The 23,964-nt window shown below is 46.4% G+C and overlaps 1 protein-coding gene across 19 annotated transcripts in view; it reads left to right on the forward strand.

Annotated features, from left to right (window-relative positions):
- Positions 1 to 20,982, forward strand: part of MAP2 (microtubule associated protein 2) — a 328,607-nt gene extending 307,625 nt beyond the window's left edge. For 12 of the 19 annotated variants that reach the window (XM_039912684.1, XM_039912688.1, XM_029068662.2 and 9 more), the window contains 5 exons: positions 1,075 to 1,415; positions 10,896 to 10,988; positions 13,044 to 13,125; positions 16,652 to 16,764; positions 16,982 to 20,982. In XM_039912684.1, the coding sequence (XP_039768618.1) occupies positions 1,075 to 1,415; positions 10,896 to 10,988; positions 13,044 to 13,125; positions 16,652 to 16,764; positions 16,982 to 17,197 (845 nt within the window). In that variant the 3' untranslated portion in view covers positions 17,198 to 20,982. The remainder of the gene's footprint in view (positions 1 to 1,074; positions 1,416 to 10,895; positions 10,989 to 13,043; positions 13,126 to 16,651; positions 16,765 to 16,981) is intronic. The other 7 variants (XM_029068652.2, XM_029068659.2, XM_039912695.1 and 4 more) reach the window with 1 other exon arrangement.
- The last annotated feature ends 2,982 nt before the right edge of the window (positions 20,983 to 23,964 follow it).

Here is a 23,964-nt window from a genome sequence, read left to right on the forward strand (position 1 = left end):
CTGTACTCGGTAGGTGTTCCATACCTACCATTGATTGATCGATTGTTTGAGGGCCATGTGGCACCAAATTTAATTTATTGAAGTAGGTAAATCCTAGCTAAAAGTGCATTTTTTCCTTTGTTCAGTCAAAGTTATGATGAAGTAGTTGTCATTCATGGCCTCACGACTTTGAAGCTTCTACTATGGAAATTCCCCATCAAAACTGGTAACAAGAGCTATCAAATGGGTTACCAGTTTGTCCCACAGGAATCATTCCCTGGTTAGACGGCCAGTATCAGAGGATGCCCACCAGAAAACTCAATTCAGTTCCTTAAAACAATCGATCGATTTGTGATATTTATTGAGCACTTAACTGTGTGCAAAGGCACTAAGCACTTGGGCGAGTACAAAGCTGTAGATTTGAAAGACACAGTTCTCAAGGAGCTTAAAATCTCTTGATGGGTGGAGCAGCTCCTTGAGAGCGGGGATCATGTTTACCAACTCCATTGTTTTGTACTCTCCTAAGCACTTAACACAGTGCTCTGCACATAGTAAACTTTCAATTAATACATTGATGGATTAACTGGTTGCTCACTGATGATGCAAGCTCAGAAGCCAGTTGACTATTTGCAGCCCAGAAACAGAGAACAGCACCAGGGAACTTATCCAGAATGAGGAAGGTTCTGCCCCTGGTGTTATCAGATTGTCCCCCCAGATTCTGACCCATGAGAAAACGCCAACAAATGGGGACATCACCACCACTGTGGTCTCTACCCTGTGTTATGCAAGATAATCAGGTCCCATGTGGGGCTCACGGTCTTAGTAGAAGGGAGAAGAGGTATTGAGTCCCCATTTTGCAGATGAGGAAACTGAAACACAGAGAAGGTAAGTGACCCACCTAAATTCATACAGCAGGTAAGTAAGTGGTGGAGCTGGGATTAGAACCCAGGTCCTCTGACTCCCAGGCCCGTGCTCTTTCCACTAGGCCATGCTGCTTCCCAACCCAAGAGACATGGGAATCTAGTCCCGAGATTCCTCGGCCAGGGATACACACCGGATGGGGGGCACCTAATACTGTCGGTTTCTTCTGTGTAGGATCTGAACCCATTCGAAGGGCAGGAAAAAGTGGAACTTCAACCCCCACGACTCCTGGGTCCACCGCCATCACCCCTGGCACCCCACCTAGCTACTCCTCTCGCACCCCAGGAACACCCGGGACACCCAGCTACGCCAGGACCCCTCACACACCGGGCACCCCCAAGTCTGCCATCTTGGTACCCAGTGAGAAAAAAGTGGCCATCATCCGCACCCCACCAAAGTCTCCTGCCACCCCTAAACAACTCCGGCTCATTAACCAGCCCCTGCCAGACCTGAAGAACGTCAGGTCCAAAATTGGGTCAACAGAGAACATCAGATACCAGCCTAAAGGAGGCCAGGTAAGAACTGACCATGCTCATGGATAGACATTTTTGTGTTTACCAAGATAGATAGTACAAGACAGGGATGGTCCTACCCAACGTCTGATTGACTTGGCATTTGGCTTACATTCTTTTTTTAAGATATCTCAAGGAAACACAAGACCTACAGGTTGGAACCTCCAAACAGAAACGTTCACGGAGTGGCGAGCAGGAAAATGGAAATCTCATGCCGAATGTTGTCACTATGTCTGTTAAAATATCTTCTCACACAGGGGGACCATCTGACCAGCTGGATGGCTGCCTGAAACAGATGCTCTTGCCTGAGTCGCTAGGCAGAAGGTCTGGGTGTTTGGCTTCCACATAAGATCCCGAATTTCTGGTGTTGATTTCAGTTTTCCAGTGTTCTCCCTGATCTCATGATTATCTTACTCTTCCTCTAGGCCTTACTTCATGACCAAAAGGTCCAGATCCTCCCTGGTCTGGTCTGCCCATTTAATGCCACACACTGTGCCAGCAGAAGGCCACAGACGCCCAACTGATAGAGAGGATTAAGGAGAGGGATTTGGAGGACAGGGCTGAGAGTGACCTCCTACCTCCACTTGGACTTTGAATGCTTTTCTTCCCCCAGGCCCTTTATCCCGCTTTACGGAAAGAGAAACTTCTAACCCCTGACCCCATGCACCCCAACCATCCCCACAATACCAGTGTACTTTCCCTACTAGTCTCCTGGCATCCATCATCACCAGACAGACTGGGAATAGGTGCTTCTTCCTTTTCCCAGTGAGCACACAGGGACTGAGACTGAGACTGAGGAGGTCTTTGCCCTTAGCCCAACTCCCTAAATCCCTCTCATCCCTAGATCTCACTGCCCATCCCTTGTGTTTAGATCCTAAGGAGGAAAAGCCACTGAGGCAACCATGGACAGGCATTCACTGTGGCTCTAGGAGAACTACAATTCTATTCCTGTATTTTGATCATTTACTCAATGCCTTACCCTTCCTCAAAAAGGTGAATCGAGCTGGATAAATCAAATCTCCCAGAACCAGATCTGGGTCTGTGGGCATATGGACCTCCAGTGAATGAGATCAGAAATAGCTCGGCCTTCTTGCCTCAGTAGGATCCATTGATCCCCTTTGCCCTTCCCTGTTTTTCTGAGGGATCAATAAATCAATGAATCCATCAGTGGTAGTTATTGAACACTTTCCTATGTGCAGAGCACGGTACTAAGTGATTGGGAAAGTACCATACATCAGGAATCTCCAACCAGATTCACACTAGAATCTTGAAAATCTCCAATTCTTGTGTCTGGGGCATTTTAGGCCATCCCTCCAGGTAGAAGAGGGTCAAATGTATGTCCAGAGAGTTTTGTGGGTCAAATTTATTATCCTTTTGCTATTTTTCCAATAACTAATTTATTAAAATAGCTCAGATGATTCTAATGTGTGTACTGCTTTACCCCAGTGGAAAGGGTATGTTGGAACCTGATCAATTTGCCTCTGGCCTGAAATGCAAGTCATTCCAGGGGAGGACAAAACATGAATTATTACTCTGACATGGCTGGGTGGCTCATAAATCTCTCCCTTCTCCCTGATTCTTTAAGGTTAAGGTTGAACAGCTTCTGGTGAAGTAGGTGGTCTTACTTTAATTAGACCTAAGGAGTATAATGAAAATGAGAAATAGGTTTTGATATATTTTTGAATAAAGACTGATGGAAAGAGATGATGCATGACCTCCTCGTGAGACTTGTGAAAGAGAAGAGGTTCATGTTTTCTTTCATTTTGTGGTTCAGCCTGAAGTGCTAACTGTTTTCAGAAGAGTGGTTCGGCTTCCTTCTCCTCTGTAGCTGTTATTTCTGATAGTCCAGCCAGCCTCTCAGGAATTTGCCACTGACTCTTTTCCAGCCTTTGGTGAATAGTAGGTTGATGTTTCTCCTCCTTCTCCTCTTTCTCCTCCTCCTCCTGTCCCTCCTCCTCCTCTTTCTCGTCCTTCTCCTCCATCTCCTCCTGCTTCTTCTTCTTTCTTCTCTTCCTCCTCCATCTCCTTCTTCTCCTGCTCCTTCTCCTCTTCCTCCATCTCCTCCATCTCCTCCTTCTCCTCCCTTCTTCTGCTTCTTCTCATTCTCCCCTTCTTCTCCCTCCTTTTTCTCCCTCTTCTTCTTCTTCCTATTCCTTATCTTCCTCCATCTTCCTCCTTCTTCCTCCTTCCTCCTTCCTTTCCTCTTCCTCCTCCTCTTCCTTCTTCTGCTCCTCCTCCCTCTTCCCCTCCTACCTTCTCCTTCCCCTTTCCTCTTCTCCTTCCTCTTCCTCTTCCCCTCTTGCTTCTTCCCTTCCTCCTCCTCCTCCTTCTCCTGCTCCTCCTCTTTCCCCCCTTTCCCCCTCCCACTTTTCCTCCTCTCCCTACTCTCCTTCCTTTGTTCACATGAACTCTGCCTGAAGCAAGTCAAATAATCTGAGCAAGTCAAGAAAGAAAAATGTCAGGAAGGGTATTTTCAAATGCCACTCTGAAAAAGTATTTTCTCTGTTGCATTGTACATTCCCAAAGCACAAAGAACAGTTTTCTGCACACAGTTAGTGCTCAATAAATACCATTGATAAATGGATTATACAATATTAATAACTGTGGTATTTAAGTGCTTATTATTAGCCACTTATTTGCCCCAGGGTGTCTTGTCTTATGTTGTTGCGTTGTCTTTCACTCACTAGTCACTGCCCAAGCTAGAAATGGAAGGGGTATGCCTCTGCCTGACTCTCCCTCCAGTAGCTGAGACTGGCTGAGTACAGAAAACTCTCCAGTGCAATCCTGAGAGGGGAAGCACTTTGGTAGATATAAAATAACCAAGTCAGACTCAGACCCTGTCTCACATTATGCTCACAGTTTAAGTGGGAGGGAGAACAGACACTTATTTTCACCATTTTACAGGTGAGGAAACTGAGGAACAGAGAAGTTAACTGACTTGCCCAAGGTCACAGAATGGGCGAGTGCCAGTGCCAGTATCAGAACCCAGGTCCTTTGACTCCCAGGCCTGTGCTCTTTCTGCTAGGCTTTGCAGTCTCAAGGTTGAAATCCAATCTAAGCACTTAGGGGTGATGGGAGGGGGAAAAGCCATCCACTTGAAAAGAGGTATTTACCCTTGAACCGATCCAGTGAGGTATAGTCATATTGGTCTCATTCTCAGGATCAGGTGCCAGGCATCAAACAGTTCAAACTGAGGACAGGAGGAATAGGAAAGAAAGGAGATATTTGAGTGATATTAAGCAGTTATTGCTGTTAACAACTTTCCCTGTAACCCTTAAACTTCTCTGACCCCACCATGTCTCCTTGATCCTCTCCCTCCAATTCATCCCTGTCTGTCCTTCCCTACATCCCCCATCCCCTTCCACCCCTCCCACACCCCTTGAGCCACCTCCACCCTCCTCTCCCACCCCACCCCTGTTATCCTGTCCCAATACCACCCGTCATCCTGCTCCCACCATGCTGGCCCCTGTCAGCTCACTCCCACATAACCCCTCCCCACACTTCATGCCATCTGCCTCCCCCACATTCCTCCCACAGCCTCAGCCAAGTTTGGCCTGTGAAATCCCCACTCCATCATGGGAAAAATGCCCTTCATCCTTGACCTGTTCCTGACCCAATCACTTTTCCTTCTAGCCATTACTGAAACCTGGGCCTCCCCAGATGACAGTCTCCCCTGCCACTCTCCCCACAGGGGGCCTCATCTTCTCCCACTCCCCGAGACTTACTGGGAAAGGGAGTGGAGTCAATTTCTAGCTCCCCAATGCTGCCCGCCCTTGCCTCTCCACCCAAATGGCTACCTTACTGCTACGGGCTCTCGTTATATCCCGGCTAGACTACTGTGTCAGCCTTCTCTCTGATCTCCCTTCCTCCTCTCTCACCCCGCTCCAGTCTATTCTTCACTCCGCTGCCTGGCTCATCTTCCTGCAGAAACCATCTGGGCATGTCACTCCCCTTCTTAAACAACTCCAGTGGTTGCCTATCCACCTCCGCTCCAAACAAAAACTCCTCACTCTAGGCTTCGAGGTTCTACGTCACCTTGCCCCTTCCTACCTCTCCTCCCTTCTCTCTTTCTACTGCCCACCCCGCATGCTCCGCTCCTCTGCCGCCCACCTCCTCACCGTCCCTCGGTCTCGCCTATCCCGCCGTCGACCCCTGGGCCATGTCCTCCTGCGGTCCTGGAACGCCCTCCCTCCTCACCTCCGCCAAACTGATTCTCTTCCCCTTTTCAAAACCCTACTTAAAACTCACCTCCTCCAAGAGGCCTTCCCAGACTGAGCTCCTCTTCTCCCTCTACTCCCTCTACCACCCCCCCCTTCACCTCTCCGCAGCTTAACCCTCTTTTCCCCCCATTTCCCTCTGCTCCTCCCCCTCTCCCTTCCCATCCCCTCAGCACTGTACTCGTCTGCTCAACTGTATATATTTTCATCACCCTATTTATTTTGTTAATAAAATGTACATCGCCTCGATTCTATTTAGTTGCCATTGTTTTTACGAGATGTTCTTCCCCTTGACTCTATTTATTGCCGTTGTTCCTGTCTGTCTGTCTCCCCCGATTAGAGTGTAAGCCTGTCAAACGGCAGGGACTGTCTCTATCTGTTGCCGACTTGTTCATTCCAAGCGCTTAGTACAGTGCTCTGCACATAGTAAGCACTCAATAAATACTATTGAATGAATGAATGAATGAATGCTGCTTTCACACCACTTGACCTCCCTCATCCTTCTCTTTCTCTTCAGTCCATATCCTTTACCTCTACCACCCACTCCAGATACTACCACCCTCTAGGCCTCAACTACAACTTCCTGAACCATTTTGATCCCTTTCTCACGTTCCTTCTTTCTCCAACCCTACATTGATCCTTGGGAATTTTAATATCCACATAGGTGTTCCTGATGACACTTCTGCTGCCCACCTGCTGTCACTCCTTAAATCCACTGACCTGCTTAACCCCTCCACACCCACTCAAACCCACTTTCGATCTGATCATCTCTAATCACTGTACATTCTCTACCTTCACTAACTTTGAAATCCCTCTATCCGACCACAATCTCATCTGTCTTCTCTCCCCCCCACACACCCCTCCCTGCAAATCTGCTCTGTTCCCCAACAGAGACCTCTGATTTTTGTACCCCATCCAATTTGCTCAATTCATCATGCCTCATTTAGTCTCCATCCTCAAACTACCTTCCCTCTCGATCCCCACTTCAATCCATACTTCACTCTGCTGCCCACATCATTTTTCTACCAACCCATCAGTCCATGTTTCCCCATTCCTCAAGAACCTCCAGTTGCTGTCCATCCAACTCTGCATCAAACAGAAACTTCTTACAATTGGCTTCAAAGCACTCAAGCATCTTGCCCCCTCCTGCCTGTCCTTTCTGATTTCCTCCTACAATCCAACCTCTAATGCCAGCCTACTCACTGTATTTTGATCTCATCTATCTCACCACCGACCTCTGGCCCAAGTCCTGTCTTTTGGCTTGGGATGCCCTCTCTCTTCATATCCAACAGATGATCACCCTCCCCACCTTCAAAGAATTATTAAAAGGACATTTTTTCCAAGAGGCCTTCCCCAACTAAGCCCTCATTCCTTCTTCTGCCACTCCCTTCTGCAGTGCCCCGTCACTCAGATTTGAACCCCTTTTTTACCCACCCTCAACCACACAGTACTTATGTACATATTCATAATTTATTCATTTATATTCATAGCTGTCCCCCATAGACGATAAGATCATTATAGGCAGGGAACATATCAGCTAGCTCTTTTCTACTGTACTCTCCCAAACTCTTAGTACAGTACTCTATATACAGTAAATGCTCAATAAATACAATTCATTGATTGAGTGAAGCAGCATGGTCTAGTGAAAAGAGCACAGACTTGGGAGTCAGGGGATCTGGGTTCTAATCCTGGCTCCACCATTTGCCTACTTAGTGACCTTGAATAAGCCACTTAACCTCTCTGTGCCTCAATTTCCTTATCTAAAAAATGGGGATCCAGTACCTATTCTGCCTCCTACTTAATCTGTGAGGGACAGGGGCTATGTCCAACCTAATTATCTTGTATCCATCACAATGCTTGACACATAGCAAGAGTATAATAAATACCACAGTTATTATTACTGGGCTTACATTATCCACAGTTAACATGGCCGAGAAAAGAATGACATACCATTATCGTGTTCATTCAATCATTCATTCATTCAATTGTATTTATTGAGCGCTTACGGTGTGCAGAGCACTTTACTAAGCAAATGAGAGAGTACAGTACAACAATAAACAGACATTAATATAAATAAATACATTAAAGATATATTAAATAAATTACAGATATGTAATTAGTGTCAAGAGAGCCCGTGGCCACACTGACAAGTGGTTCATGTCCTCAGGTTTAGACAATACAGAGGGAGTTGCTTTCAAGAAACCAAGACAGGAGGAAGATAGATTTTCTCTTCCTCTTGCACGTGGAGCTAGGCAGTTGACTTTCCTTGGTGTGGTTAGAGGCGTCTTACCGTGAGGAGTGTTCTGCCTGTCAGGGGATCATGTCTGAGAAAATGAGGGTGTGGATGGTTAGGGACTTGGTTCAGTTTGTTTTTTTTTTTTCATTTCTGATAGGACCTGAGGGAAGAATGGACAGGGAAGAGTCTAGGACAGTTGATAAGTAACATGCTAAATTGTTCAAATTAGAGCAATGTTTGTTGGATGTGGTGGGGAACGCCCCCATTGTTGAGTCGGTAACTTAGAAAATAGATTCTCCTTCTTGCTCTATCCCCTGCCTTCAGTGACCTCATCTGTAAACTGGGGATTAAGACTGTGAGCCCCAACCTGATTAGCTTGTATCTATCCCAGCTCTTAGTAGAGTGCCTGGCACAAAACAAATACCATTTTAAAAAAATTTTTAAATGTGCATGTCATGCCCTGGACCTGATTGCTGGGTCAATCTGTTGGCCCCCAGGGGAATCGGTAGAGTAGGCTGGTCGAAGGTCCTTTTTCCAATTGGAAATCCCAGTGTGAGGAAAAGCAGTACACGATAAAAGATCAAAATTTTCCTGATTTAAGATGCATGGTTGCTGTGGATTGGAGAAGCCGATGCAAATTAATTTGGAATCACTGTTGAAGCAGAATGGACATTCTGTCGACTCATTTCCCATTTCATGGCTCCTTGTCACGATGCAGTGAAGATATTAATACCAAAATCAGCATGTTCAAGGCAACCTGTTGACACCTGCTCAGAGGACTGAACTGTGGGAGACAGCAAACTACAGCCCCGTAAATTCTAGCACAATGAACTCTAGGATGAGGAACTATTGGACAATGCATTATGGGACAATGAGCCATTGTTGTTTGCCAGTGAAACCCATACATCTGACAGTAACACCTTCAGTCATCTTCAGTGACACCTCAGAATCTCCTGCCCCTTCTGCAATACTTTCCTGACACAGTCCCATATTTCTTTTTCCCTCTCCTTCTCCTACCAGGCCCTTGATAATTATGGCCAGGCTACTGGTCCCAGTTGTGTCTGCTCCCCAGGAGAGAGATTTTGTAAGTTCCTTGAGGATGGGGCCTGTGCTTTTTAGTCCATTAAATATTCCCAAGTGCCCATCCAATTCTCTGCACGTAGCAGGTGCTTGGTTCAGGGATCTCCATGCTGTAGATGTCCAGTGCTCTGCACATTGTACAGGGCTTAATACGGTGTTGTCTACGTGGTAGGCATTCGGTTTAGTGCACTGAACATCAGAAGCTCCCAGAACAAAGTTTTCACACAGTAGATGTGTAGAACATTGCTCTCCACACAAGAGACACCTAGAGCAGTGCTCTGCATAAAGTAGGTTCCCAGTACAGTGCTTTACACACAGTAGTTGTGTAGGACATTACTCTGCACATGGGAGGCCTCTACCACAGTGCTCTGCACACAGCAGAATCCTAGGCCAGTGCTCAACACAGTAAATATGCACCACAGTGCTCTGTACACCAGAGTCAGAGACATCCAGTAGTTAGCTGCGCAGTAATTCAACGGTCGTGAAGCAGTCCTGATTCACTCAGTTTCCAACTCAGGGCCAGATCAGGGTTCTGATCGAGTCGGCCCTGTCACTGGGGCTTTGTACAGATAGCGACATCAGCTTCAGACTTAAACCATTGAAATGGCTGACATTTTGGCCTTATTGATTTCAGGCAGGAGAAATGAATCAACTAAAGGTATTCATTGAGCATTTATTCTATGCAGAACACTGTACTAAGCACTTGGGAGAGTACAGTACAATACAGTTGATTGGTCTGATCCCTGTCCTCAAGGAGCTTACAATCTAATGGGGAAGGCAGACGTTGAGATATATTACAGATTAAAGGAAACAACTGAGTATAGGGATGTAGACATAACAGCCAAGGGGGTGGTAATGGGGAGAATCAATCAATCAATTATATTTATTGAGCATTTACTGTGTGCAGAACGTTATGCTAAGCGTTTGGGAGAGTACAATATAGCAGAGCTGGTAGATACATTCCCTGCCCACAGTGAGCTTACAGTCTAGCGGAGCTGACAGTCTAGGGGGGGTGCGACTAAGTACATAGGAGAGGCAGTAAGGAGGGTCAGTAAGGTGGGGGAGAATTAGAGCTTAGTCAGGAAGGCCTCCTGGAGGATATTTGATTTCAGTTGGGATCTGAAGATGGGGAGAGGGCTGGTCAATCCATCAGTTAACCAATCCCAACCAATCAGTGAACCAATTTACTGAGCACTTATTATGTGCAGAAAACCTATACAAAGAATTTGGAAGAGTGCAGTAGAATTAGTATACATGACCTCTGCCCTCAAGGTGCTTAAAATCTAGCAGGGGAGCAAACACTAAAATCAGTTACAGTAAGGGGGACGCAACCAAGTTAAAAATGCAGGGAGGGCACACCCACAAGCAAAAATGCTTCCTCTTGTGCATCTCCTTGGACCCTCTGCAGTCTTCAGGTCCTACCCATCTCTACCCATGCTTGGCCCTCTAGGAGAAAGCTCTGTAATTACCCTGGTGGAAGTCTATTCATAATAATGATGGTATTTGGTAAGCACCGACTTTGTGCCAAGCACTGTTCTAAACTCTGGGGTAGATACAAGGTAGTCAGATTGTCCCACATGGGGCTCACGGTCTTAATTCCCATTTTACAGATGAGGTAACTGAGACAAACAGAAGTTAAGGGACTTGTCCAAAGTCACACAGCTGATAAGTGGTGGAGGTTTAGAACCCTCTACCTCTACCTCCCAAACCCATACTCTTTCCACTAAGCCACGCAGCTTCTTTGCATCTATTGATGCAAATTGTAAATATCACTGATTGTTTGGCAACTTGGTCTATCCAGTTCCCTGGGTTTGGCCAGGTGAATGCTGGGAAAGTGTTCGACTAGTCCCGTCACAGGGCTTAGGGCCCCAGAGGAAACCTGCTGCCTGGTTCCCTGAGTTCCTGATGAGAAAGAGCGGCTGAAGAGTGAGTTCCCTCCATTCCTTTTAGGTTAGGATTTTAAGCAAGAAGATGGATTTTAGCAAAGTTCAGTCCAGATGTGGCTCCAAGGATAACATCCAGCATTCTGCTGGGGGAGGCAACGTAAGTAGAAATGACTGCTCACACTAAGCCATCTTCCCAGCTTGCAGCCTGCCCTCTGCCTTTCTCCCTCTTGGGTGCCCTCTGCCTCCGCCTCTCCGACATGTCCCCTGTCAGTCTGGTCTCATGATCCTGTGGATCTGGGGTCTGTGATGGGCACCTACCCTGGCCTCAGGGCCCTCCAGCGAGTTCCTGCTGTCAACACGTCAGGTGGGGAGTTGGTGGTGTCGTGGGAGAGGGTGTCCCTAGCAGCCTGGAATGGGCTTGCTGGGCCGTTCCCAGAATCCCAAGGGCCAATCTCACAGCCCTTGAAGCTTTTGGGCCGGTCCCTCACTCACGATTTCTCTGGGTGTATCTCTGTGGTGCAGGGTTCGAGGAAGGGAATTTGGGATAGGAGATCAGATGTGGGTCTGGGTCTCCGTAACACCTCTCAAGTCTGGGTCCACAAACCACATCTGGCTTGGCAGAGAGCCAGCTCAGCGCCCGTTCTGGGAATCCTGGTTCCAGACACCCATGCCCTCCCCCCCAGACCCCTCCCCTCTTCCCCCAGGCACCCTGTGGGACTTTCCAGCCATGCTTTCCAGATGACAGGAAAGGATGGGAGGGTGGGACCATTGGTGCCCCAGACAGCAGCGGGTCACTTTGGATGATGACAGCACCCAAGGCCCCAGGTCTGGCTGTAACAGCCACCAGGAAAAGAGTGCCAACAAAGGCCGAGCTGGGTTCCCCAGGCTGAGCTGGCTGTCAGGCCCAGTTGCCAGTAATGTTTGAACCCTGGTGAATTCGGTCACATTTTCTTCACCTGTCCCAGGTCTCCCTGGGCAGGTAATGGGAGCCAATTCGTGCCCAGTGCAACGAAGTGGTTTGAATTCTACTGGAGGTTGTTCCTCAAGGGTTCAGGACTGATTTTCTACAGGTTCCTGACATGGCCACACCAGTGATTGTTAGGCTCTGCCTGTGAAACGGACCCTCAGCCCCAAGGTCTCCGAAGCAGAAATTTAGGGTTGCAGGCATTTTGCCTGTGCTATGGTAATTCAGGGACACTATGGATGGGGTCAGGGCCCAAGGTGTAGCCCTGCATGGTGGGATGAACCAGCAATGGCTGTACTGGAAGGAGCAGCGGGACAGCTCTAGCCTTCAGAGCCTGCAGTGTCTCTTTGGGGCAGATCCTCCAGGACAGAGATACAAGCACAACCCAGCAGAGGTAGCAGAGCAAGGAGGGCCGGGAGGGTGGCCCTGGTGGAAAAAAGGCAGACACATAACCTGCCACCAGTAGCCAGACCAAGACCCCTTGTCTCCAATGATGCCTCTGGATCTCTGGGGCTCCCTGCCAGCTGATTGAGCCTCTCCTAGGGAAGACCCCGTGCCTAGGCTCCATTGCCAAGCCAGAGGCCAGGGTGGCACACATCCACCCTTTGTTCTGGTGAGAGGATGGGGCTCTGGTTCTTGACCCTCTGCAGGGGAGGAGGATTGGAAGCCTGAATTATCCAAATGAAAGTCTAAGAACCTTCCCCTCCTGGGCTCTAGGGAACCAAATGGTTTAGCACTCCAATGGAAGGGAAAGAGACCTGGAGCCAGCCCCCACCCTCTCTCCCTTTCTTCCACCTACCCTCCTTTTTCCTTCCTTCCTCTCCCCTTCCCTTTCTCTTTCCCTCCCTCCCATCCCATTGGAAAAAAGCCCATTGCCCAAAGGAAGATAGTGTCCTAGAGCAAGATTGTGAGCAGGCAGTGTCTCAGTAGACCTCCCTATTGGTGAAACTTTTGGCCAACTGGGGCATCTCTCACCTCAATCTCTACTGGTCTCCATGGGTCTGGTTTTAGAATTGGTGGGATGTTAGACTAGCCTGGCTCTGGTGCAGGGGAGCTTTCTGCACTCATTCATGTTTTTCTTCCGGGACATGATCTGTTTTCACTAACAAAGCCTTCTGTTCCAGCTTTTTCCTTCCCTCTCAATCCTTCTGTGTTGGGTAGCTTTGTGAACACGTGTGTGTATGTGTGTGTATGTGTGTGTGAATGTGTTTCCAATGCCTAATAGCAGACCTCATGTGTTTACTCCAGATACAGATCGTTACCAAGAAGATAGATGTGAGTCATGTGACATCCAAATGTGGGTCTCTGAAGAACATCCGCCATCGACCAGGTAATGAATGGTTAACCATGGCTAATAATGGTATTTATGCAAAACGTGAAGATAGATTAGTACAATCAGCTCAGACCCAATCTCTCTCCCACCTGGGGCTGACAGTCTGGTCGGGGAGGGGAACCCAATTGACTCTTCATTTTCAGATGAGGAAGCTGAAGCATGGAAAAATTAAGTGACTTACATCAGGTGAAATAATAATGATGAGATTTGTTAAGCACTTATTATGTGCCAAACACTGTTCTAAGCATTGGAGTAGATGCAAGGTAATCAGGTTGTCCCACGAAGGATCACAGTCTTAATCACCATTTTCCAGATGAGGTAAGTGAGGCACAGAGAAGTGAAGTGACTTGTCCAAGGTCACACAGCAGACAAGTGGTGGATCTGGGATTAGAACCCACGTCCTCTGACTCCAAAACCCGTGCTCTTGCACTAAGCCACACTGCTTCCAGGTCAAATAGCAAGTGCTGGAGCTGGGACTAGAATCTGGGTCTCCTGGCTTGCCTTTGTTTTTTTGTTTTTTTTAATGATACTTGTTAAATACTTACTGTGTCAGGCACTGTACTAAGTGCTGAGGTAGATACAAGCTAATCAGAGTGGACACAGTCCCTGTCCCATGTGGACCTCACAGTCTTAATCCCCATTTTTCAGATGAAGTAAGTGAGGGCCAGAGAAATGATGTGACTTGCCCAAAGTCACACAGCAGACAAGTGGTGGAGCTGGGATTAGAACCCAGGTCCTCTGACTCTCAGGCCTGTGCTCTATCCACTAACTCCCACTGCTTCTTCCCACTAAGCCTTACTGCTTCCCTGTAAAACTGGAGACAGGGGTGTGTTACATTCAGATTATTCCTAGGTAGACTTTTTGTTACGGGGGAGAACTATGAGAAATACATGGAATCTGGCCAGCTTCAGTATTGATGGACAGAGTTCAAGCACACAGAGGCTAAGGATCTGGCCTTTGTTGTAGACATATAAGACATTGGCGTAGAAGACTGAAATGAGTGGAGAAGGACAAAGAGGGAGTCACCGTTTGTTATGCACTGCAAGGCTCATCAACCTCTGTAATGGCGTAACAAGTGTGGGCACTGCTGCCATGTTAGCCCATGCCCCTTCTGCCGGCTGGCTGCAGGTGACGAGTGACAGGGAGTAGTTTCAGGAGCAGTCAGTTCCTTCCTCCCTCAGACCTGGTCATGGGTAGCAGTGACACTCCCAGGGGTCTCTTTGGGAGGGGAGTTATTACTGGCATCTGTCCTTGGCTCAGAGTCAGCTAGAAGTCTCCATGGGCAGAAGCTGGTGGCAGAAGCTAGCCCAGATCCGGCCTGAGGAGAGGATTAAATCACTTGGGGAACTACTTTGGCCCATTCTGGCCTTGGGCAGGGATTGTCTCTATCTGTTGCCGAATTGTACATTCCAACTGCTTAGTACAGTACTCTGCACACAGTAAGTGCTTAATAAATACCAACATTATTATTATAGTAAGCGCTTAATAAATACGAATGAATGAATGAATGAATGAATGAATGAATGAATGAATGAATGAATGACCTGTCTGCCTTTTTGCTTCCTGTTGAATCTTCGGGATGATTGGGGAAGCAGCATGGCTCAGTGGAAAGAGCCCGAGCTTGGGAGTCAGAGGTCATGGGTTCGACTCCCGGCTCTGCCACTTGTCAGCTGTGTGACTGTGGGAAAGTCACTTCACTTCTCTGTGCCTCAGTTACCTCATCTGTAAAATGGGGATTAACTGTGAGCCTCACGTGGGACAACCTGATTACCCTGTATCTACCCCAGTGCTTAGAACAGTGCTCTGCACATAGTAAGCACTTAACAAATACCAACATTATTATTATAGTAAGCGCTCAGTAAATACTATTGAATGAATGAATGAATGAATGAATGAATGAATGAATGACCTGTCTGCCTTTTTGCTTCCTGTTGAATCTTCAGGATGATTGAGATATCCATTTGCAAATCCCGGATTTTCTTTGGGACTTGGATCCCAGCCACTGAATAGACCACAGCCTCCAAAACACAACATTTACTTACCTACACATGTGTAGGGACAAATATTAGCTTTCATCAACTATGGTTCCTGGCCAACCAGACCTAGCAGGAAAGCTGTAGTATCACCTGCCATTGTGAACTCTGGAAATGCTCTTTAATGAAGTGGGTAAACCCAGGCCTGAATGCTGGCAGGAAGATGAATCAAAGAACTCCTTTCAAGTCCTAAGATTCCCTGAGGCTGTTCCTAGGAAGCTGAAGCAGTCTGGACCTTGGACTGTTAGTCGGGGCCACGTAAGATGCTCAGTATGGTTATGAAGGTCACGTTGAGTCCCCAAATGGAGTGCCAATCTCTGCCTCTTGGCATTTAGAAGCCTGGCACCGGGGCTCAGGGGGGCACAGAATTTATTGTAGGTTCAGTTTCATGGAGAGTGTCCCCATCCAGTGGCCTGCCCTCCCTTCCAGACTGCATCATCATTTTGTCACTCCTCATAGCCCACTCCCCAACCTACTCCTCTTTCTAGTGATGTAGCTGGCCCAGTGCGATAATTCAGAATAACTCTACCTCCTGATCCTTCCCTCTCTCCCCCGACCCCTGCCACCAGGGATGGGGTGTTGGGGGAAATTGTCCAAATGTAGAGGTGCCCATGGGGACTCTCTTGCCTTAATTCTCCTCTTAATTCTGGGTATGTGTAAAGGTAGGGAGAGAGAATAAATTTCCAAGACCAAAAGGGAGAGGGGGAAAGGGGCTATAGGGAAAACTGGGTAGTTAAAGGCTGGGTCTTGATATGAGGGCGCTCTATTTTCCGTCTCAAACATCACAATTCGTCTGTGTTCCTTAGGACCAGATTAAAAAATGTAGCAGCCTGGGTCTGCCATCGGCCATCGGCCGATGTGTTTCCATTGAATTTTTATTCCATGTATGTAAAATGCACACACACACACACACACAAACACACACACACACACACAGAGCAACCTTAATGATAAAAGCTGAAAAGGACTCTGCTCCACACACTTCTCCCATGGTCAGTTTTGCACCCATACATTAGCTATTCCATAATGAAGAAAACTGGAAGGAAAACATTCCTCCTCTCCAAAGGGAGTCTGAGCACAAGCCATGCCCAGTGCCTAAATGTGGTTTGAGGAGATAGTTTCGCATGGCTCAGGGAAAAGAGACCGGGCTTGGGAGTCAGAGGTCATGAGTTCTAATTCCGGCTCTGCCGCATGTCAGCTGTGTGACTTTGGGCAAGTCACTAAACTTCTCTGGGCCTCAGTTACCTCATCTGTAAAATGGGGATGAAGACTGTGAGCCCCACGTGGGACAACCTGATCACCTTGTTTCCCCCCCAGTGCTTAGAACAGTGCTTTGCACATAGTAAGCGCTTAACAAATACCACCATTATTATTATTACAAACTCTTGAATGTGCCAGGTCATGTTCAGGAAAATCCCTCAAGAAAATTAGTTTGCCATTTATGGTGCCACGATTCTTTAGTCTACTTCTCTCTTTTTTCTCCCCTTCAGGTGGGGGACGGGTGAAAATCGAGAGTGTGAAGTTGGATTTCAAAGAAAAGGCCCAGGCTAAAGTCGGCTCCCTTGACAACGCTCACCACATGCCTGGAGGTGGTAATGTTAAGGTAAGAAGAGCCTGTGGCCCAATGTTTTTCCCCAAACTCCCATACCCTCCATATACCAACCCCCTGCAACATCCCTTCCCACTCTGGTCAAGCCCCAGTGAAGGGTCAACTTAGCGGGGAGGTGACAGGGAGGTGACGGGGACATCCCATCCCAAATTGCCCTCGGCACCAACTCATAGAACTCAATGATGCCACTGATGGTGTTTGTCTTGCCCAGATTGACAGCCAAAAGCTGAATTTCAGAGAGCACGCTAAGGCCCGTGTAGACCACGGCGCTGAGATCATCACCCAGTCCCCGGGAAGATCCAACCTGGCGTCCCCGCGGCGACTCAGCAATGTCTCCTCCTCGGGAAGCATCAACCTCCTGGAATCCCCCCAGCTGGCAACGTTGGCGGAAGATGTCACTGCTGCCCTGGCGAAGCAGGGCTTGTGAATCTTTTCCTCTTCTAATATTGAAAGAAGTCCCAAAAGTTAGGCATGGCAGGCTCTCGGGCGAGAGCAGGCTCGGAGCAGGTGTGCATTCTTCCCCCAACCAAGTTGAAAATAAATCCCATCCCAAGACTGGAGTAATCATTGCAATTCCCTCCCTGCCCCCAACCCCAAACCCCACAGATTTCAGTATTTGCAGAAATAGACCTGATGTGTCCATTTGCGGGAAGACACTGGCTTTATATGGGTACAACTGCAGTATATTATTGGACAATTAATGTTGTTCTGCTCTGTCTTGCATGGAGGTACTATGATAAAAATGCATTTTTACCTGTCATGTGCCTGAAGGCCACCCACTACTTTCTGAAGAGCCTTGTTAGAATATCCTAGCTGCTCGTTTTTGCTGTCATGTTTACGGGTGAAGACAGTCACCCTTCGTAATTTATTACAGGTTAAATTAAACTGAAGAGTGCAGGGTGGGAAGGGCATAGACAACAAACAAGTTCTAAAAAAAAAGAAAAGGTGTTATTTTGTATAAATGGGAAGGAAAAAAGATGCAATTAAGTTATTAAACATTTGAGGCCTAGGGTGATTCCCTAAGTGTGTAATGGATTCCATTAAGTTATTTAACTAATGAAAGAAAGTCATAGTTGAGAAGCATGGGAACTGTGTGCTGGAGGAAGAGGTAGAACAGAGCAGGAATTAGCACTATAACATGTCCCCAGCAATGGGCTGGATTCTGAATCGAGAGTCTGTTGATCGGCTAGAGTTCTGCCCTCATTACCAGTTTCCAGTCTTTCCATCTGTTCAATACAGTATTATAGATATATCTATTTCTCTGTGGCCATTTGTGATACTCCCTCCTAGACTTGAATATTCTACTTCCTTATTCACAATATCTGTCTCTCCCACACCCTTCGGTGTTGCAATTTTAGGTATGTGAAAGTAGTTGTTAACAGGGTTTCTTCCTGTTCGAAAGTACATTTACAAAAAGACAAAAAGTGTTTAGCATGAAGTTGCTTTCCGTAACAACTAAAGCTGTCACCCTGTTTTAGTGCCAGACACGAGTCTCTTCTGTGATGCTAGGGGAAAAAAAAACAAAAGAACAAGAAAAAAAACTCCATTCCTTTTCTTTTCTCTTCACCAACATGGAGTTGGGGGAGCGAAGACCAGAATTATGTACAAGGCCTGCCAAACGTTGGCTTGGGAGGCTGGAGTTGTTTTTTTTCAAAGATAAGTTAGTCGTGTCTTACTCCTGTAATAGTGAGAGAGACGCGGATTTTTTCCATTTGCTAAAGTTGAAGCCGAGAGAGATTGCGGGTAGTGGTTCTACTCTCTCCCGCATTGCCCCAGCTTTACATTCCATAGACCATCCCAAAATGACCCAAACTATAAATCAGTCATCTGGCCAGACCCACACCCACACACATACAAAATCAAGACTAGCCTTTTGATAAATCTCCAGGAAAATGAGCATGGATAAGGGGTGAGGTGGAGGCTGTCCATGTCCTGGAGATTCTTTTGAAGACTCCCGCATCACACTCCGTAAACAACAACAAACCATCACTCACTTCACCATAGTTATTATGATTTCTCTGTGAGTAATTCCATTCTGACATTTACGCAGTCGGCTCATCTCAAAATCCTGAAATGACAGATTGCGCTCCCAGAGTGTTTGTTTTAAACTTGTTATTGACTTCCACCTAGGCAGGTTCCGAGCCACCCCTGAATGGTGTGGTGAGTGGACCATGTGGGATTTTATGTTTCTCATTGCTCAGTCGATTCAGTGTGGGCAAGTTGGATCTGAAGAGACAATCGAAGAGGCCCATGTGGGTTGTCCCTTCAGAACGCAAGCCCCCAGCTTGAACCCACAAGATGAGCACAGTTGTGAGCAACACTGAAGTGGAGTAGCATCCAGTCCCAAGACTAAGGAGCCAAGTGGCCGTGGAGGAGCGCTGGGGTTCGGCACCCATCTCCCCTTGCCACTGAGCTAGTCCAACCAGGGAGGTCTCAGCCCTTCTGCTCTCTGGAAGTGAACCATCCGTCCTTTAGTTTTCACTAAGAGCTTTTACACACGCACTCAAGAGGGTCTAATACTGTTTTTAAATCTGTTATTTTATACAAAAAGTGAACTTAGAAACTATGTTTTAATACAACAAGAAGTTTCTAATTTCTCCCTTGTATTTGCTGTAATGTCTGCCTAGAATTACCATGCTCATTTACCTGACAGTATTTTTCCAATGTGGTACGCGGAAGGCCCTTGCAGTGTGCCAGAAAGCAGAACCTGAAAGAAGAGTCTGTCTCATGGAGCATGTTGCTCTGATCAAACCTTCAGTCAATGCAAATTTAGCCTTGCGTTATTTTTGTGATGCCGTTTGCTAGTGTTTGATAGCAACCAAGATGATGAGGAACCTCAAAAAGACCGAAGTTGAACACCAGCTAGTCAGAACAGTGTTTAAAACCTGTGACTCCATATTTTCTAACCTGCTTTTAAATGGCAAAGACATTGTAGAAGATAGAGTTAACTGCACGAAGAAATCCAGTTAGGTTTGCGTGAGACACAGTTTTTGTGCCCCGAAACAAGCTTCGTAGACCAAATCCAGCAAAGTGATTGTAGTGATTTTAACGTCCTTACCGAGAAAGAATTTGGGGACTTTTATTAAGGCAGCTACAAGCTGAGCACATGTGCTGTTGAAAAAGAAATCGACAGGTTATGGCACAGGACTCTAGACACCCCCTCCCCGCCAATACACACACACCTTGAAAAATCCTGACTTTGCCTTACCTTTGAGAGCACCACTAATTTTAAGCTTTGGGAAGAGACTATTGACTTAGAAAACAACAGTCTGTTGATCTAGAAATCCGAGCTAGCCAACTTTTTTTCTAGATTCTCAGGTGCCAGACTTGGCTTTACCTGACTTGAATTTTGGGAAAATCTATATAATTGTAACAGTGCATAAAAGCATCCCATGATGGGATAAGAGTCCAAGTTCCCTAAAATCCCACTCACTCTGTGGTCCCACCTGCCTCGGAGACTCTGTAATGATGCAGAAGAAAGCCAGAGGAGTGAAGAGTTAGGATCAAGCTCACTTGAAAGCCAACTCTCTCTGGACTCACCTGCTGCTCTAGCAAAATAATGGGTGCAATTCCCTTCCTCAAATAAAACCCTTAGGAGGAAGGACCTAAGAGGACTGAGAGTCTTTTTCAGTGAACAACAGGAAATGATATATTAACCATGCTATGTTACAGTCAAAAAATTAATAGAGTCATTTCTCACTGGGATTGATTCTGACACAGCTGGAAATCAACATTTTTCCCAAACTTTCCTTCCAGGAGACAGGGAAACACTGCCAGTTGTGGGCTAAGAGGCTGTATTGAACAAAATGCATATTTTATGGATACAAGTTACAGACCATCCTTCCCAAACACCTGTCTCTGAGCCTAGATCAATGTTACTATTTAAAGTGATGCGAGTAGTATTTAGCCTGGGTGTGTAGACTTCTCAGTAGGAAAATGCCATATTTTCAGACTTGGAAAGGTCAATCATAAAAATCCCCTTCAACTTTAGCAAAGAAAAAAAAAAAGAAGCCGAGTCCCCAAGGGCTCCAATTCGCCGTTAAACACCTGTGTTTTTTTCCTATAATTCTAGAGCCTGTTACCATAGAGAGGCATTGGCATTTCTTCAATGGCTGGTGGTAGTTAGTTCCTGTTTTTCAATCAGATTTGCAATTGTATTTGTTGCTGTATAGTGATTGTTTTGCAAAATAAAATTGCTTGTCATCTATCCTAGCTCAGGACCTGCTTCTTCTTCCACCTGCTGGATTGACCGGTCCATGGTCAGGGTTACCGTGCTGTCAGTGTCTGCCGGTGTCGGTGCAGTCAGTGTTATACCCTATTGACCAGGGTAGCCTGGAGGACCTTTTCCACAGAGTCCAACTGAATGCATAAAGAGGCCATTTCTGCAGAGAACATGACCAAGCAAGAGGCCCTGCTGAAGGAAAAGAAAAATCAATCAGCGTTTCTTTTCACAGAAAGTCCTCCATCAAATTAGCACTGCATTCCTATCCACAGCAAAAAACACTTTTCTTCCTCTTCAATCAGTTAATCAGTCAGTGGTATTTATTGAGCACTTAGTCTGTGCAGATCACTGTACTATGCATTTGGAAAAGTATAATAAAACAGAGTTGGTAGACATGATCCCATCCTTTTGGTAAAACACTTGTCATAAGTCAGCCCCCCATGGATTTCTCACTGAAATAGAAAATGAAAGATACCTCCTGATGAAATTCCTCACCCTGTTCTACAATGGGTCCAGACGGCTAGAGGGCAATCATGTCTGCAGTTTGACTGACTCAGTCTCAGTGGATGCTTGTCTTTTTCCTGGTAGAGAAGAAAGGGAGCAGGTAAACCTTAGGATGTTCAGATAAAGCAGTGTCTAGGTAGCCATCCTTCAACATCATAGATTTATATTTATTGCATCTTTGCCCTTTCAGAAGCTGTTGGATCCTATTGACATCGCATACCAGACCATGCTATGAAATGAGTCCCTAATCCACTACAGAAATACGTTCTCTTTTTTGAATCACCTGTGGGAGAGCATCATGAGGATAAATTCCATGTCTAAGTTTGGGGGAAAGAAATGGGCTATTCACAAGGCAAGAACTAAACCTACTGAGAAATTTAAGAAAAATGATAATAATAATACTTGTTAAGCACTTTCTATAAGCCAAGCACTGTTCTAAGCTCTAGGATAGATACAAGTTAATCAGGTTGGGCACAGTCTCCATCCCTCGTGGGACTCATAGTCTTAAGTAGGAGGGAGTAGGATTTAATTCCTATTTTATAGTTGGGGTAACTGAGGCACAGAGAAGTTAGTGACTTGTCCAAGTTCACACAACAGTGGTGGAGCTAGGATTAGATCCCAGGTTCCTGACTCCCAGGTCCGTGTTCTTTCACTAGGCCAGGCTGCTTCTGAGCTACATTTGTGTTTCCATCAAATTTATTTTCACTGGGAACACATGCTCTGGGGCAGTTGCCGCAGTGAAGGCAAGAGAGTAGGGGGAAAAGGGGCACGGAAGGGCTCTGCCAGCTTTAAATAAAAATAAAATAATAATAATTTTTATTTGCTAAGCACTTACCCCCTGCCCACCCCTCCAACCCAGATTGCACCTGAAGAGTTTCCAGTACTCTACCAGTTTTGGCTAAAGGAGGGAGGGAGAGTCAAGCAGAGACATACCCACTCCATTAATAATAATAATGTTGGTATTTGTTAAGCGCTTACTATGTGCCGAGCACTGTTCTAAGCGCTGGGGTAGACATAGGGGAATCAGGTTGTCCCACATGGGGCTCACAGTCTTAATCCCCATTTTACAGATGAGGGAACTGAGGCACAGAGAAGTTAAGTGACTTGCCCACAGTCACACAGCCAACAAGTGGCAGAGCTGGGATTCGAACTCATGAGCCCTGACTCCAAAGCCCATGCTCTTTCCACTGAGCCACGCTGCTTCTCTAATGCCCACGCATTACTAGCGTGGGCAGTGGCTAGCAAGTGAAAGGCAATCTGCTAAAACTCACCTGTCCTGGGAAGTATCAGCATGGGAAAGAGTTGTAGGCTGAGACTCAAGTTTACTGTGTGGAAGGTGGCAGTGGTAAACCATTTCCATGTTTTTACCTAGAAAACTCTATGGATACACTACCAGAACAATTGCAGGTGGAGATGGGGCACTCTGGGAGAGATGGGTCCATGGAGTCGCTATGGGTCAGAGATGACTTGACAGCATGAGACAAGTGCTTACTATGTGCCAAACACTGTGTTAAGTGCTTGGGCTGGGTACAAAATAATCACATCCCACAAGGGGCTCACAGTCTAAGAAGGAGGGAGAACAGGCATTGAATTCCTATTTTGCCGATGAAGGAACTGAGTTACTGAGAAGTGATTTGCCCAAAGTCACACAGGAAGCAATTGGGTGAGCTGGGATTAGAACCCAGGTCCTCTGACTCCCAGGCCCATGGCCTTTCCACTAACCATGCTATTTCCTCTGATAATAATAGCAATAATGATGGTGGTATTTATTACATGCTTACTTTATATACAAGTAGACGAGACCCATCCTCTGCCACAGTCAAAGGTGGGAGAGAGAACAGGTATTGAATCTCCGTTTAACACATGAGGAATTTAAAGGCCAGAAAGGTTAAGTGATTTGCCCAAGGTCACACAACAGGAAAAGAGTTGTACTTAGACCTAAGTACTTAAGTCTTCTGACTCCCAGTTCTCTGTTCTTTCCAGTAGGCAAAGCTACTTCTCTTCTCTTTAAAAAGCAAAAAGGGGAGCAATAATCTCAAAAGGCAGTATAATCTAGTGGATAAAGCATGGGCCTGGGAACCAGACGGACCTGGGTTCTAATCTAGGCACTGCCATATCTCTGCTGTGTGTGACATTGGGCAAGTCACTTCACTTCCCTCTGTCATAGTTACCTCACCTGTAAAATAGGGATTAGGACTGTGAGCCTCATGTGCCATACGGATTATGTTTTAGATGATCATCTTGTATCTACCCCAGTGCTTAGTACAGTGTCTGGCACTTACTTACAGTGCTTAACAAATACCATAAATACTTACTTACTTACTTACAGTGCTTAACAAATACCATTAAAAAAAGAAAAAGTTATCTGGCCTAGCCCCCCATCTCCAACTTCACTGTCATCGAAAAGAGCCTCACATATTGAAACCGCAGAGCACGATGTGCTGGAATTTCTAAAACTCATCTCGAAA

This window comes from Ornithorhynchus anatinus, chromosome 7, assembly GCF_004115215.2.
Source record: "Ornithorhynchus anatinus isolate Pmale09 chromosome 7, mOrnAna1.pri.v4, whole genome shotgun sequence".
Classification (NCBI taxonomy): Eukaryota; Metazoa; Chordata; class Mammalia; order Monotremata; family Ornithorhynchidae; genus Ornithorhynchus; species Ornithorhynchus anatinus.